Below are 16,000 nucleotides of genomic sequence, written 5' to 3'. Positions count from 1 at the left end.
ATCATTCTATGCTCCCTCTTTGTTGACCTATAGGGTCACTCTCCTCTCCGTGAGTTTGTCCTCTGATTGGTTGTATTTAGAATTGGTTCTATCTAAATGACAATTTGATATATATCATAGGGTGGGGGTAATGTCTTGGTACCATTTTGTACCAAGGACGAGATAAGAGCTTTGTTTAGGAGACCAAACTGAAGGATAATTTATAGCCCACTCTGTCTGACTAGGGGATATTCTCTCTGAAGGTTTTTTCTTTGTGTAAGTTCTAAGACCTGTGTTTTGTCATGTCGTCTAGGGGGGTGGATCTTTGCTATAAAGGATCCCATTTGCCATTGTGTTGGGACTCTCAACTTTTCATTAGAGATACTGAACTGTTGAAAGTCAAAATGCTTTGCAAAAGCATCATTATTATTAAAGGTGAAGATGAAGCATAACTCTGACTGCTGTGTGATTTGCTCTCTCATCAGTTGGTAATTAAGGACATTTCCACGACAACGGTCAGTTCTTACATCCATGGCCTGTCTATGAACTTGAGAGTGGTTACATTTCTCCAGCCCCATTCTTCAGCTTTTTGCCAAAACACTGGCAGGGTGGCCACTTTGTTATTGTTTGAATTGCAGATTGCCCCTTTTAATAGTAACCGTTATGTAATGAATATGTTCTTTATTAAATACTATGTGTACTGTTTCCCTAGTCACACAATGACGCACTTGACAATATGAAATAAAACAAGAAAGATAATGACATGCTTCTTCATCAGTTTAATAGGTTTGCATAATGTCTATGATAGTGTAGAGAGAAAGGACATGCAGTTCATGAAAGTAGCCTATATGATAATGAGACAGACCCTATTGGTTCCCTTTAGATACAACTATTTAATATTCCATGCAGGTAAATAAGAACACTTCAAAAGACTTCATTCTTCAAGGCCTAATCTAAGTGGTTGTTCTTGTCACACTCAGAGTCATGGCAGCCACACTTATCAATGTAAATGTAGGACTGCATGATCTTCTTCCCATCAGGGCAGACCATCTCCACCTTCCTCTCACTGGTCGACATCTCTTGACAGCAGGAGCAGGAGTGCATCAGGGTGTTTTTCTCTGCAGAGTACCTAGCAAACAGGACACACAAACAACACTGTTAGAAACAGTACCACATTTATTCTGCCATAGGTCACCTCCCATTGAAATCTTACCCTTCAATCCAATTCCCCGCATACACATTTCTGCAAAACCCAAATGCATGTTGCGTTTGTTTCTGTGTGCTTTTTTGGCATGTGTGTGTGTGTTCTTATTTAGAGTTTGTACTTACATAGAAGATGTTCCACAGGATCCCCCGCAGGCTGAGATTTCCACCGGCACAGAGGACCTGCAGTTATTCACCTCTAGGTAGGTGGTGGTGTTCTTCACATCACAGTGACTGATTAAAGTGCCTGTGGAGGTAGACAGAGTTAAGGAGGACATTTTAAAGTGGTGAGTTTCCCCCTTACGATGTAAAGATGGACTAAAGATGAGCAACTTGAAAAAGTACTTCACATCTGTATTCAGTTTCATCTACAGTAACTCAACATTGATTTATTGTGTCATAAGATGTCAGGTTCATAAGAGGATTTATGTTCATAAGAGGTCAGGCTCATAAGAGGTTATGTTCATAAGAGGTCAGGTTCATAAGAGGATTTATGTTCATAAGAGGTCATGTTCATAAGAGGTCATGTTCATAAATGGTCAGGTTCATAAGAGGATTTATGTTCATAAGAGTTCAGGTTCATAAGAGGATTTATGTTCATAAGAGTTCAGGTTCATAAGAGGATTTATGTTCATAAGAGTTCAGGTTCATAAGAGGTTATGTTTGACTTGTAAAAATACAACACAAATCATGAATATTTAGAAATTAATCATTATATTGTTTTAACTTACAGGTTGTGCAACATCCATTTGCATCAGTTTTCTCAGTTCCCTGTCAAAAAGAATAGTGTACAGCTCAATTTGGATACGACTAGTTACAGTCTATTGAGCTAGAGAACACAGTGTAGATGTTATATTGGAAAACTATGATCATCTATGAATATGTTACTCGGGTGTAAATTCAATATAACCTCCAAGTTACTATCAAATGAAGCAAGCAGTATATTTAGGTATAGTTACTTTACTTCAAACAAACACATTCAACCAGTTTCCTCATCTACTTACAGGGACACAGTCCTCTGGACGGAACACTGGGCATTTAAATTTGGATTCCACAACGATGAGCTGGTTGTTTGTCTTTGTGCATTCATACTTCACACAGCGGTCACTAGGGGGCGACCAAAACTTCCCAAGCTGTCAAGTAGCAAAAAAATAAATGTTGGTAATTTGATACTGTATGTTATAAAAACTTCAATAAATAAGCCTTGATAAATAATTTATAAACCTTTCAGGAATATGTACATCATTAATCGAAAATGTAAACAAGCATTACAATTCTTAAGCATTTACACCTTTAACATTTATGATCAATTCTAAGCATTTATATGTTCTCATTATTGATGTCATTCATCCCTTTGACATTTCACAAAGATATCTGATGTTAAAAATGATCTAATTTGGGTGCATTATCTCATCAATGTCACCTGAATGATGTGAGATGTGGCATCTGGGAGACCGACAACACAGTCCTTCTGTACACACGTTCCACAACATTTCTCAGGTACGACTTCATACTCATAACCCTGGAGGAGAATCAACATGGTGACATCATTAGGGGATTTCCTTCATATAAACCTGGAATATTATACTGTATAGCCAACCATGTAAAATGGTTCACTTATGTTAAACCGAGTTCGCAATTATCCCGAGTACAGTACCGTTGGGCAGGTGGTGTAACAGTTGATTTGGGCACACTCAACAACATATAGCTTGGAGACTGGATCCTTTTTAGGACCACACTTGCACTCCTCACAGGTACCGTTGGGAACATTTTCACCAAGCTGGAGAATGAGAGTTAGTATCTGTTAGCACTGAAGCAAAAATTAAGCCTGGGGCCACAGTGGCTCTCAGGATAACTTAAAGGGGCAATCTGTAATTGGTAGATCAATATTTAGGTTTATTTTATACAAAATGTACAAATGATTTATTATAATACTCCTCTATTCTGCCAGAGTGTCAAAGAAGTGTCACTTCTCACCGTGTATTCAGTATTGTTGTGGACACAAACAGGTTTGGGCACTGAAAGAACACACAATAACGGGTCAGACAATGGTTGAGACATAACAGTTGTTGAACGGTTAAGTTAGTCACAATTCCTGCACCATGTTACCATCATGATACCTGCACCATGTTACCATCATGACACCTGCTCCATGTTACCATCATGACACCTGCACCATGTTACCATCATGACACCTGCACCATGTTACCATCATGACACCTGCACCGTGTTACCATCATGACACCTGCACCATGTTACCATCATGATACCTGCACCATGTTACCATCATGATACCTGCACCATGTTACCATCATGACACCTGCTCCATGTTACCATCATGACACCTGCTCCATGTTACCATCATGACACCTGCACCATGTTACCATCATGACACCTGCACCATGTTACCATCATGACACCTGCACCATGTTACCATCATGACACCTGCACCATGTTACCATCATGACACCTGCACCGTGTTACCATCATGACACCTGCACCGTGTTACCATCATGACACGTGCACCATGTTACCATCATGACACCTGCACCATGTTACCATCATGACACCTGCACCATGTTACCATCATGACACCTGCACCATGTTACCATCATGACACCTGCACCATGTTACCATCATGACACCTGCACCGTGTTACCATCATGACACCTGCACCATGTTACCATCATGACACCTGCACCATGTTACCATCATGACACCTGCACCATGTTACCATCATGACACCTGCACCATGTTACCATCATGACACCTGCACCATGTTCATGATAATATGGGAATGAGATAAGATGGTAAATTATGGTGCATGATGGTCCAATGACAGGGTCCAATGACAGGGTCCAATAACAGGGTCCAATAACATGGTCCAATGACAGGGTCCAATGACAGGGTCCACTGACAGGGTCCAATAACAGGGTCCAATAACATGGTCCAATGACAGGGTCCAATAACAGGGTCCAATGACAGGGTCCATTGACAGGGTCCACTGACAGGGTCCAATAACATGGTCCAATGACAGGGTCCACTAACAGGGTACAATAACAGGGTCCAATGACAGGGTACAATAACAGGGTCCAATGACAGGGTCCACTGACAGGGTCCAATAACAGGGTCCAATAACAGGGTCCAGTGACAGAGTCCAGTGACATGGTCTTCTATGAATTTTCTTTGTTGTTACTTTTAAGGTTGGAATCAACATGCAGAACCTCCAGCAGAAAGAGAGGTAAGAAACCATTGGTCCACCAGCTCAGGGACAAGCTACACTAATCACAGTCCAGTGATTATGTCACAGATTTATGGCACATTTATGAACCCTTTATAAAGCATGTTATAGATGCTTTATAACACATTTATGTAGTGCTTATGAAGGCTTTATGAAGTAGCTAGAATGAAGAGCTGTTTAGTGCTAACATTCCACTCCTTGTCATATGCCAAACATTTAGCACAAACAGACTTGTACCCAGGTTACCTGGTAGCACGTTAAGGTGCCTCTCTATCCTACTCACCACATGTATTTATCTGACAGCAGTCCACCGTCTCGTTGACCAACACCTCCCCGTACTTCTTACAGGTAACAATTTCTTGGGGCGGACATTTCACTGGTTCACACTGGACACTCAGTGTGTCAGCATTACACGTGCACTTCTGGCAGTTACTGTACCAAGTCTCACCAAACTGTGTTGGGACAAAACAAACACTGTTAATTAACAGAGACTTCAAATTTATTAGGACGAGGACTGGCCACCCTTCAGAACCTGGTTCCTCCCTTGGTTTATTCCAAGGTTTCTGCCTTCTAGGGAGTTTTTCCTAGCCACTGTCTTTCTGCCTCTGCATTGCTTGCTCTTTGAGGTTTTAGGCTGGGTATGTGTAAAGGCTTTGTTGCTGCTGCTGATGAAAAAAGGGCTTTATCAAATACATTTGATTGATTGATAATAACAATAGGGCTCCAGCCTCTTCAGGGCTGGACAACTTACAAGCCCCAATGAAACTAGCAAACTGATTCAAATAATGGGGGTTCTATACAGAACATTTTTGTGGGCCATAATGTGAAGTGAGCTGTTGAACCATTTCTTCTGACAGATTCATTGTGGTATACATCCACATTATTACCTGTTTGGGTTTTCCATCAGGTCCTGTGCATCCTTGAAGGGAAAATAAGATCTTAGGTCATACATGCTGGTACTTTGAGACACAATTAAACAATGTATTCCTCAAACTGACACATCCTTACCACAGTCACGAACACAGGTGTCAGAGAATGTGTTGAACAAGATGGTACCCTCAGGGCAGAAACAGCCCTCCATGAATGAGTCACATACAAAGTCACGGGTCATTTGTGCTCCTTGACATGAATGCACATATTTGTCATTGTATCTAAGACAAGAAAAAACAATTTATTACAGACTAGAAACCTTGGTATAGAATGCATGTCCATTAGGTAGTGGTGTAAAATAATGAGATGGGAATGAGATGCGATGGGAATGAGACGAGATGGGAATGATATGAGAATGAGATGAGATGGAAATGATAATGAGATGATATGGGAATGAGATGAGATGGGAATGAGATGAGAATGAGATGAGATGGAAATGAGAATGAGATGAGATGGGAATGAGATGGGAATGAGAATGAAATGGGAATGAGAATGGGATGGAAATGAGATGAGAATGAGATGAGATTGGAATGAGATGAGATGGGAATGAGATGAGAATGTGAATGAGATGGGAATGAAATGTGATGGCAATGACATGAGATGGGAATGAGAATGTAATGAGAATCAGATGAGATGGGAATGAGATGGGAATGAGATGAGAATGAGATGGGAATGAGATGAGAATGAGATGAGAATGAAATGAGATGGGAATGAGATTGAAATGAGTTGAGAGTGAGATGGGAATGAGATGAGATGAGAACGAGATGAGAATTAGATGAGAATGAAATTGGAATGAGATAAGATGGGAATTAGATGAGATGGGAATGAGATGAGATGGGAATGATATGAGAATGAGATGAGATGGAAATGATAATGAGATGATATGGGAATGAGATGAGATGGAAATGAGAATGAGATGAGATGGGAATGAGATGGGAATGAGAATGAAATGGGAATGAGATGGGAATGAGAATGGGATGGAAATGAGATGAGAATGAGATGAGATTGGAATGAGATGAGATGGGAATGAGATGAGAATGTGAATGAGATGGGAATGAAATGTGATGGCAATGACATGAGATGGGAATGAGAATGTAATGAGAATCAGATGAGATGGGAATGAGATGGGAATGAGATGAGAATGAGATGGGAATGATATGAGAATGAGATGAGAATGAAATGAGATGGGAATGAGATTGAAATGAGTTGAGAGTGAGATGGGAATGAGATGAGAACGAGATGAGAATTAGATGAGAATGAAATTGGAATGAGATAAGATGATAATTAGATGAGATGGGAATGAGATGAGAATGAAATGGGAATGAGATAAGATGGGAATGAGTTAAGTTGGGAATGAGATGAAATGAGAGGGGAATGAGATGAGATGGGAATGAGATGAGATGAGATGGGAATGAGATGAGAATGGGAATGAGATGAGAATGGGAATGAGATGGGAATGAGAATGAGATGAGATGGAAATGAGATGGATACCTTGAATTGCATGTTGGCTGGATCGTAGAACCACATGCCTTATACACTTTGGTCTTAGGGCAGGTCAGTTCTGTAATATGGTCAAGATGGAATGAAAGACAAAACAGTAAGTATACAATTTGTAAATGCAGGTTGTCAAAATACAAATAATTAATGATAATCATAAAGTTATTAGAATTATTTAAAATCGTATTAACATCTATCCTGCATCCGAAATTGGATCCTATTCCCTACTTAGATCACTACTTATGGCAGGAGCCAGGTCAAAAGCAGTGCACTATGTAGGGAATAGGATCCCATTGGGGACACAGGTCTTATTGGATATGAAAGTCCTTCCCTACCACATGTTCCATTTGTTGATTTCCTCCAGTCGATACAGACTCCAGCTGCTGCACACCTCACGGCATAGGCTTCCAGGCTGGAGCAGCCAATTGAGATGTTTGGCATGTGGCAGACATCAAACTTACAGGCCTCGAAGAAGGGTTGACGTGGGATAACATCATGGCATTGCTTAAAGACCCTTCCAAAATAAAGAACCCATTTAAGTTATTATATCGGCCAAACCCAAATGGGGCATTTAACATGTCACAACAGATTTCTTACAAATATTGATTACTGTATGCCTTACACGGTAAATTATTTGTGAAGCATCTAGTTCTTATGAATATGACATATTTTATACGGCATAAACAGTCTGTAAGATACTTTTCTTTCAAAGTTTTGGAACAACAACCCTTGCCTTTACCGGAGAGTTTACAGACTTGTATGTAAACAGTGTCACAGCAACCTCAATCAGATTCCCTTGTCTTTGTAATATAGCTGTCTCTTTGTGTTATTACAAGGTTACACGTCTTACGGGCTAAGTATGATGTCACAGATTGATGTCTTTCCTGACGGGCAGGTTGGAGGCTTAGGGGTAGGTAGGATAGGGGGTTGCCGTTCACAGTAGGGTTTTTTAACATCAGGAATCTTCCATTCATGAGCCATCCCAGGACATGATGGGTCAATCTTTCCATTCGGTAATCTGCAATCGTTTTTCCTGATATTGTCACAGGTACCTTTATAAAGGTACAATAAATATGGGAATGAGAGAAAACACAAGATATTTTATGCCAGAAACAGCTGCTCATACCTTTAAGCCTACCTACAGTATCTTTTAATTGGTAATGCTATCATTGTAACTGTACAGTGAACTTTAATGCCATGGAAATGCAAAAACACACAACAAAATAACATTAAATCATTGCAACAAATGTTCAGTTTCCTCACAGAGTACTACAAGCTGTTCATCTGAATCATGCTTAAAGTATTTTTGGTCTTCACAATGGATGCATCCCAAATGGGACCCTATTCCCCCTGGTTAAAAGGAGTGCACTACAATGGGACCCTATTCCCCCTGGTTAAAAGGAGTGCACTACAATGGGACCCTATTCCCCCTGGTTAAAAGTTGGTTAAAAGGAGTGCACTACAATGGGACCCTGTCCCCCCTTGTTAAAAGGAGTGCACTACAATGGGACCCTATTCCCCCTGATTAAAAGGAGTGCACTACAATGGGACCCTATTCCCCTGGATAAAAGGAGTGCACTACATTGGGACCCTATCCCCCCTGGTTAAAAGGAGTGCACTACATTGGGAACAGTGTGCCATTTGGGATGCAGTAAAGCCTACATACTTACCACACTGCCCCTCTGTGTTGTTGTGGAATAGGGAGTTTGGCAGGGTTACACTGAACATAAGGGACTTAAACATCACTGTTGCTTTAATGGCAGGGATCTTCAACAGTAACTCCACCCCAGTGCTGGTGATCATGAGGTCTTCATTAGAAAAGGTCGGGAAGATCTGATTTCCATTGATGTAAACCTTGTGAATGATGAGGAAAAATATTACATTACGAATGAGAGTAGAGAACAGAATAACATTACAATAATGTAGATAAGATATGATCAGTTTCCAAAACTAAATGAAGTCACAAGAAGAGTTGGTAGTCTGTTAATAATTTGTCAATATAATGAAATTCTTTGAAATGTCATGGGAATGTTTCAGATACCTTGATGATGGTTTTGAGTTAATGTGATGGCATCATCAAAGTGGTTAACCAATATGTAATGTTGCTAAATAACTATTTGTAACTACTGTAGTGTAGTACTGCAAATTACATTTGTCGTAGTCGGCAAGATCCGATATCCCTATTAATCAATACCCCCACGTTACAAAAAGTAAATAAGTAAATAATAGATTTCAAAATATGAAGCTAGATTATTTTAAGTCTTAAAGTGGTATGATAATGTCTAGATCAAAGAATGTCTGTTTCAAAGATTGTCTGTGTCAAGAATGTCTGTATCAAAGAATGTCTGTATCAAGAATGTCTATATCAAATAATGTCTATCTCAAAGTGTACTTTTTTAAGTGTATAAATGTGAACAATAGCACAGTTATAATTACCATATTTGTTGTCACGTTTAATCTCATCGGAGTAAGAACGATTTTGTAGGACTTGTAATAGACAATCAGAGACTGAGGGCAGGTCGCATGTCCAGACGGATCGCAGTTATAGTTGTCGATGATGACACTGAAGTTCTGTCGAGGAACTATTTCTTTCATCAAAACGTAGGTGCAGTTTTCCTGGAAACTGTAATATTGGCCATCAAATGTGACGTAATGAGGGTCTCCCCATCCATAGCATATACCTGAGAGATAGAACAGAAGAAGGTAACAAATAGATAGATCACTCATCAATACAATAGTTTAAAGTCCTCCTCCAGTCTCCTTTTCACCTCATTTAACACCTGATTTACTGAACACAGCAGCTGGTCTAGGTATCCTCATGAAATGGCACAAGCTGATAACATCACAATGTCACCATCAGATCAGACCAACTGTGCAACTTTCACTGGGGACGGGGGGTGGACGGGGGCATGTCTCCCCCACTTTCTGAAATTGCATTTTTGTTCCCCCCCAGTTTTATCATTGTAATGTGATACAAAACAAGGCAACGCTGCGCTTTAGGACCATGTGGAAGTACACTTGGAGTAATACGTATTTGTAGATGGTGAGAACAGAAGATAATTAAAAACATTACGTTTTGAACTTACATTCACATTCGTAGTGATAGCAGCAACCTGATTCGTCATAGACTTTCACTGGTGGGTATCCATTTTCACACACAGGCTTTTCTACAGACTCACAAACCACAAACGTTGTGGTAATTACACCCCTGTGGCAAGTCTGAGTAGTGCAGTTGTCTGTCTTCCAAGTCTCACCATCCTAAAGTTGAAAATGTATGTTTTAGTCCTGAAAGTAAACACACTACGTACTACACAACACTATGAACTACACAATACTATGAACTACACAACATGATGAACAACACAACACTATGAACTACACAACACTATGAAGTACACAACACTATGAAGTACACAACACTATGAACTACACAGCACTATGAACTACACAACACTATGAACTAGACAACACTATGAACTACACAACACTATGAACTACACAACACTATGAACTACACAACACTATGAACTAAGAAACACAATAATTCTGTTTATTTGATTTCATTACCTTTCTTGGTGGAATGACATATTCACAGCCCATGTAAGGTGTAGTCGGGGACAATGTAGATGTTGTAGAATGTGTAGCTTCTGTTGGTGTTGAGACAGTGCTGACTGTAGTTGAGACAGTGCTGACTGTAGTTGAGACAGTGCTGACTGTAGCTGAGACAGTGCTGACTGTAGCTGGGGTCGTAGAGGGACATGGTCTGGCTTGTTTCTCAACAACACAACTTGAGTTACAGTAGGATGTGAAACACCAGCCTGCCCCATCAGTCTCATTATATATCAAGGAACCTAAACATAAACATAATATTAGTAATGAATATACATTAAATGAAGTGTATGAATGCAATATGTAGTCAGAATGTATCATTTTAATGAAGGAAACTTATCACTTACCAGCAGGGAAATGTAGATTTTTGTATGTGCAAAAACATAACGTGGTAGGGCTTGTGGTCGTGGTAGGGGCTGTCGGTGGGGTAATGATAGGGGTTGTTGTTGGGGTAATGGTAGGGGTTGTTGTTGGGGTAATGGTAGGGGGAGTGGAAGGGGTCGTGATATGAGTTGTTGTTGGGGTAACGGTTGGGGTTGTGCCTGGGGTAATGGTAGGAGTTGTGGTTGGGTTTGATGTTGTTGCTGTAGTTGTTGTTGGACTTTCTGTGGTGGTTGTTGTTGTTGTTGTTGTTGTTGTGGTAGTAGGTGCTGTTGATTCTGGACCAGTTGTAACTTCCTCTGTTACTTTTGTTGTTATGGATGGAGTTGTTGACTTAGTTGTGGTTGTTGGACTTTCTGTTGTTGTTGTTGGACGTTCTGTTGTTGTGGTTCTTGTTGTTGCAGTCGTTGTTGTTGGATTTTCTGTGGTGGTGGTTGTTGTTGTTATCGTGGAAGTAGGTGCAGTTGATTCTGGACCAGTTGTAACTTCTGGTACTTTTGTTGTTATGGATGGAGTTGTTGACTTAGTTGTGGTTGTTGGACTTTCTGTTGTTGTTGTTGGACTTTCTGTTGTTGTGGTTGTTGTTGTTGTTGGGGTAATGGTAGGGGTTGTCGTTGGGGTAATGGTAGGGGTTGTCGTTGGGGTAATGGTAGGGGTTGTTGTTGGGGTAATGGTAGGGGTGGTGGTTGGGTTTGATGTAGTAGTTTCTTTTGTTTGTGTTGTCAAGTTGGAGATTTGCTTTTCTGTTGGTTTTGTGTATGGTGGATTTGTGACTACAGTGAAGGCTGTTGTTGTCGTAGATGCTTTGGTGGTTGCTGTTGTTATAACCTCAGAGGTAGTCCTCGTCTGAGTTGTTGTTGTGGTAGTAGTTGGGGTAGTAGTAGGGGGTTTTGTGGGTGTTGTTGATTCTGGACCAGTTGTAATTTCCTCTGTTGTTTCAGCTGTTGTGGAATATGTTGTTGTCTTAGATGTTGTTGTGGTTGATGGACTTTCTGTGGTGGTTGTTGTTGTTGTGGTTGTGGTGGTAGGTGTTGTTGATTCTGGACCAGTTGTAACTTCCTCTGTTACTATTGTTGTTATGGATGGAGTTGTTGACTTAGTTGTGGTTGTTGGACTTTCTGTTGTTGTTGTTGGACGTTCTGTTGTTGTGGTTCTTGTTGTTGCAGTCGTTGTTGTTGGATTTTCTGTGGTGGTGGTTGTTGTTGTTATCGTGGAAGTAGGTGCAGTTGATTCTGGACCAGTTGTAACTTCTGGTACTTTTGTTGTTATGGATGGAGTTGTTGACTTAGTTGTGGTTGTTGGACTTTCTGTTGTTGTTGTTGGACTTTCTGTTGTTGTGGTTGTTGTTGTTGTTGGGGTAATGGTAGGGGTTGTCGTTGGGGTAATGGTAGGGGTTGTCGTTGGGGTAATGGTAGGGGTTGTTGTTGGGGTAATGGTAGGGGTGGTGGTTGGGTTTGATGTAGTAGTTTCTTTTGTTTGTGTTGTCAAGTTGGAGATTTGCTTTTCTGTTGGTTTTGTGTATGGTGGATTTGTGACTACAGTGAAGGCTGTTGTTGTCGTAGATGCTTTGGTGGTTGCTGTTGTTATAACCTCAGAGGTAGTCCTCGTCTGAGTTGTTGTTGTGGTAGTAGTTGGGGTAGTAGTAGGGGTTTTTGTGGGTGTTGTTGATTCTGGACCAGTTGTAATTTCCTCTGTTGTTTCAGCTGTTGTGGAATATGTTGTTGTCTTAGATGTTGTTGTGGTTGATGGACTTTCTGTGGTGGTTGTTGTTGTTGTGGTTGTGGTGGTAGGTGTTGTTGATTCTGGACCAGTTGTAACTTCCTCTGTTACTATTGTTGTTATGGATGGAGTTGTTGACTTAGTTGTGGTTGTTGGACTTTCTGTTGTTGTTGTTGGACGTTCTGTTGTTGTTGGGGTAGTTGTTGTTGGACGTTCTGTTGTTGTTGCGGTAGTTGTTGTTGTTGGACTTTCTGTTGTTGTTCTTGTTGTTGGGGTAGTTGTTGATGTTATAACAGTTGTTGTGGGCCTTTCTGAGGTGGTGGTTGTCTCATTGCTACAAACATCAACACAACATCTGACTCTGATCTCGTAGTTGTAGCATATTGGTGGGATGCCTTGATCCTTGTTGAGGCATATCAGTCCAACTGAGGGATTGCATTCAACATTTTGACCTAGTTCGGCCAAAGGAACATAGATGTTGTCTTTGGCTCTGCATTCTACATCCTTAGGTTGGCTACAAATATCAATACCAGATTTCCTTATATTTTCTATGGTTTCAAAATCTCCTCCTTCTGGTCCAACAGAGGGATAGTATTTGCTAATCCAGTCTGACCATTCACAGACAGTCTTGGTCAGGCAGTGTGGAGTAGTAGTGGATGAAGTGGGTGTTGGTGAAGTAGGGGTTGTTGTGGGGGTAGTGGAAGGGGTTGTTGTCAGAGTAATGGTTGTTGTGGTTGTTGTTGGTTCTGGACCAGTTGTCATTTCCTTTGTTGTTTCACTTGTTGTGGTATATTTTGTTGACATAGTTGTTGTTGTTGATGTTGGACTTTCTGTTGTTGTTGTTGGACTTTCTGTTGTTGTTGGGGTAATGGTAGGGGTTGTCGTTGGGGTAATGGTAGGGGTTGTCGTTGGGGTAATGGTAGGGGTTGTCGTTGGGGTAATGGTAGGGGTGGTGGTTGGGTTTGATGTAGTAGTTTCTTTTTTCTGTGTTGTCAAGTTGGAGATTTGCTTTTCTGTTGGTTTTGTGTATGGTGGATTTGTGACGACAGTGAATGCTGTTGTTGTCGTAGATGCTTTGGTGGTTGCTGTTGTTATAACCTCAGAGGTAGTCCTCGTCTGAGTTGTTGTTGTGGTAGTAGTTGGGGTAGTAGTAGGGGTTGTTGTGGGTGTTGTTGATTCTGGACCAGTTGTAATTTCCTCTGTTGTTTCACTTGTTGTGGAATATGTTGTTGTCTTAGACGTTACTGTGGTTGATGGACTTTCTGTGGTGGTTGTTGTTGTTGTGGTAGAGGTAGTAGGTGTTGTTGATTCAGGACCAGTCGTAATTTCCTCTGTTGTTTCACCTGTTGGAGAATATGTTGTTGTCTTAGTTGTTGTTGTGGTTGATGGGATTTCTGTGGTGGTTGTTGTTGTTGTTATTGTTAGTGTAGTGGTTGTTGTGGGAGTTGTTGATTCTGGACCAGTTGTAATTTCCTCTGTTGTTTCAGTTGTTGTGGAATATGTTGTTGTCTTAGATGTTGTTGTGGTTGATGGACTTTCTGTGGTGGTTGTTGTTGTTGTGGTTGTTGTGGTAGGTGTTGTTGATTCTGGACCAGTTGTAACTTCCTCTGTTACTATTGTTGTTATGGATGGAGTTGTTGACTTAGTTGTGGTTGTTGGACTTTCTGTTGTTGTTGTCGGACGTTCTGTTGTTGTTTGACTTTCTATTGTTGTTGTTGTTGTTGGGGTAGTTGTTGTTGTTGGACTTTCTGTTGTTGTTGTTGTTGTTGTTGTTGTTGTTGTTGTTGGGGTAGTTGTTGATGTTGGACTTTCTGTTGTTGTTCTTGTTGTTGGGGTAGTTGTTGTTGTTGGATTTTCTGTTGTTGTTGTTGTTGTTGTTGGGGTAGGTGATGATGTTGTAATGGTTGTTGTGTGCCTTTCTGAGGTGGTAGGTGTCTCATTGCTACAAACATCAACACAACATCTGACTCTGATCTCGTAGTTGTAGCATATTGGTGGGATGCCTTGATCCTTGTTGCGGCATATCAGTCCAACTGAGGGATTGCATTCAACATTTTGACCTAGTTCGGCCAAAGGAACATGGATGTTGTCTTTGGCTCTGCATTCTACATCCTTAGGTTGGCTACAAATATCAATACCAGATTTTCTTATATTTTCTATGGTTTCATAATCTCCTCCTTCTGGTCCAACAGAGGGATAGTATTTGCTAATCCAGTCTGACCATTCACAGACAGTCTTGGTCAGGCAGTGTGGAGTAGTAGTGGGTGTTGGTGAAGTTGGGGTTGTTGTGGGCATAGTGGAAGGGGTTGTTGTCAGAGTAATGGTTGTTGTGGTTGTTGTTGGTTCTGGACCAGTTGTAATTTCCTCTGTTGTTTCACTTGTTGTGGAATATTTTGTTGACATAGTTGTTGTTGATGTTGGACTTTCTGTTGTTGTTGTTGGACTTTCTGTTGTTGTTGTTGTTGTTGTTGGGGTAATGGTAGGGGTTGTCATGTGGGTAGTAGTGGGGGTTGTTGTTGGTGTTGTTGATTCTGGACCAGTCGTAATTTCCTCTGTTGTTTCACTTGTTGGAGAATATGTTGTTTTCTTAGTTGTTGTTGTGGTTGATGGACTTTCTGTGGTGGTTGTTGTTGTTGTTGTGGTAGTAGTAGTGGTTGTTGTGGGAGTTGTTGATTCTGGACCAGTTGTAATTTCCTCTGTTGTTTCAGTTGTTGTGGAATATGTTGTTGTCTTAGATGTTGTTGTGGTTGATGGACTTTCTGTGGTGGTTGTTGTTGTTGTGGTTGTGGTGGTAGGTGTTGTTGATTCTGGACCAGTTGTAACTTCCTCTGTTACTATTGTTGTTATGGATGGAGTTGTTGACTTAGTTGTGGTTGTTGGAATTTCTGTTGTTGTTGTTGGACCTTCTGTTGTTGTTTGACTTTCTGTTGTTGTTCTTGTTGTTGGGGTAGTTGTTGTTGGACTTTCTTTTGTGGTTGTTGTTGTTACAGTAGTTGTTGTTGGACTTTCTGTTGTTGTTCTTGTTGTTGGGGAAGTTGTTGTTGGATTTTCTGTTGTTGTTGTTGTTGTTGGGGTAGTTGTTGATGTTGGACTTTCTGTTGTTGTTCTTGTTGTTGGGGTAGTTGTTGATGTTGGACTTTCTGTTGTTGTTCTTGTTGTTGTTGGATTTTCTGTTGTTGTTGTTGTTGGGGTAGTTGTTGATGTTGTAATGGTTGTTGTGGGCCTTTCTGAGGTGGTAGGTGTCTCATTGCTACAAACATCAACACAACATCTGACTCTGATCTCGTAGTTGTAGCATATTGGTGGGATGCCTTGATCCTTGTTGCGGCATATCAGTCCAACTGAGGGATTGCATTCAACATTTTGACCTAGTTCGGCCAAAGGAACTTGGATGTTGTCTTTGGCTCTGCATTCTACATCCTTAGGTTGGCTACAAATATC

The 16,000-nt window shown here is 40.8% G+C and overlaps 2 protein-coding genes across 2 annotated transcripts; both read right to left on the bottom strand.

The window, feature by feature from the left end:
• Positions 1–741: 741 nt before the first annotated feature.
• Positions 742–5,375, bottom strand: LOC109883424 (intestinal mucin-like protein). Its single transcript, XM_031801473.1, has 9 exons — positions 5,311–5,375; positions 4,707–4,897; positions 3,160–3,200; positions 2,840–2,962; positions 2,606–2,704; positions 2,187–2,315; positions 1,914–1,953; positions 1,309–1,429; positions 742–1,108 (listed from the first exon to the last, which is right to left on the bottom strand). Exons 1-9 carry the CDS (start codon positions 5,373–5,375, stop codon positions 928–930), a joined length of 990 nt encoding a protein of 329 aa, XP_031657333.1. The 3' UTR covers positions 742–927.
• Positions 5,376–5,411: 36 nt separating this feature from the next.
• Positions 5,412–15,499, bottom strand: LOC109883421 (mucin-2-like). Its single transcript, XM_031801472.1, has 9 exons — positions 10,807–15,499; positions 10,418–10,701; positions 9,937–10,108; positions 9,287–9,531; positions 8,521–8,704; positions 7,701–7,902; positions 7,186–7,364; positions 6,845–6,914; positions 5,412–5,574 (listed from the first exon to the last, which is right to left on the bottom strand). The coding sequence occupies exons 1-9, from the start codon at positions 15,050–15,052 to the stop codon at positions 5,412–5,414; spliced, it is 5,745 nt and encodes a 1,914-aa protein (XP_031657332.1). The 5' UTR covers positions 15,053–15,499.
• Positions 15,500–16,000: the final 501 nt, after the last annotated feature.

The sequence above is a fragment of the Oncorhynchus kisutch genome, linkage group LG22, assembly GCF_002021735.2.
Source record: "Oncorhynchus kisutch isolate 150728-3 linkage group LG22, Okis_V2, whole genome shotgun sequence".
Lineage (NCBI taxonomy): Eukaryota > Metazoa > Chordata > Actinopteri > Salmoniformes > Salmonidae > Oncorhynchus > Oncorhynchus kisutch.
Note: the sequence above shows the minus strand (reverse complement) of the source record. Positions and strands in the feature narration are given on the sequence as shown.

Coding starts and splice junctions, on each gene's coding strand:
- LOC109883424 (XM_031801473.1), bottom strand. CDS start 5,375: ATGTATGACCTAAGATCTTATTTTCCCTTCAAGGATGCACAGGACCTG. Junction 4,898..5,310: donor CTGATGGAAAACCCAAACAG/GTAATAATGTGG, acceptor GTTAATTAACAG/TGTTTGTTTTGTCCCAACAC. Junction 1,109..1,308: donor TCCTGTGGAACATCTTCTAT/GTAAGTACAAAC, acceptor CCTGTTTGCTAG/GTACTCTGCAGAGAAAAACA.
- LOC109883421 (XM_031801472.1), bottom strand. CDS start 15,052: ATGACAACCCCTACCATTACCCCAACAACAACAACAACAACAACAGAA. Junction 10,702..10,806: donor AAATCTACATTTCCCTGCTG/GTAAGTGATAAG, acceptor GTTTATGTTTAG/GTTCCTTGATATATAATGAG. Junction 7,365..7,700: donor TGTGACATCATACTTAGCCC/GTAAGACGTGTA, acceptor TTATTTTGGAAG/GGTCTTTAAGCAATGCCATG.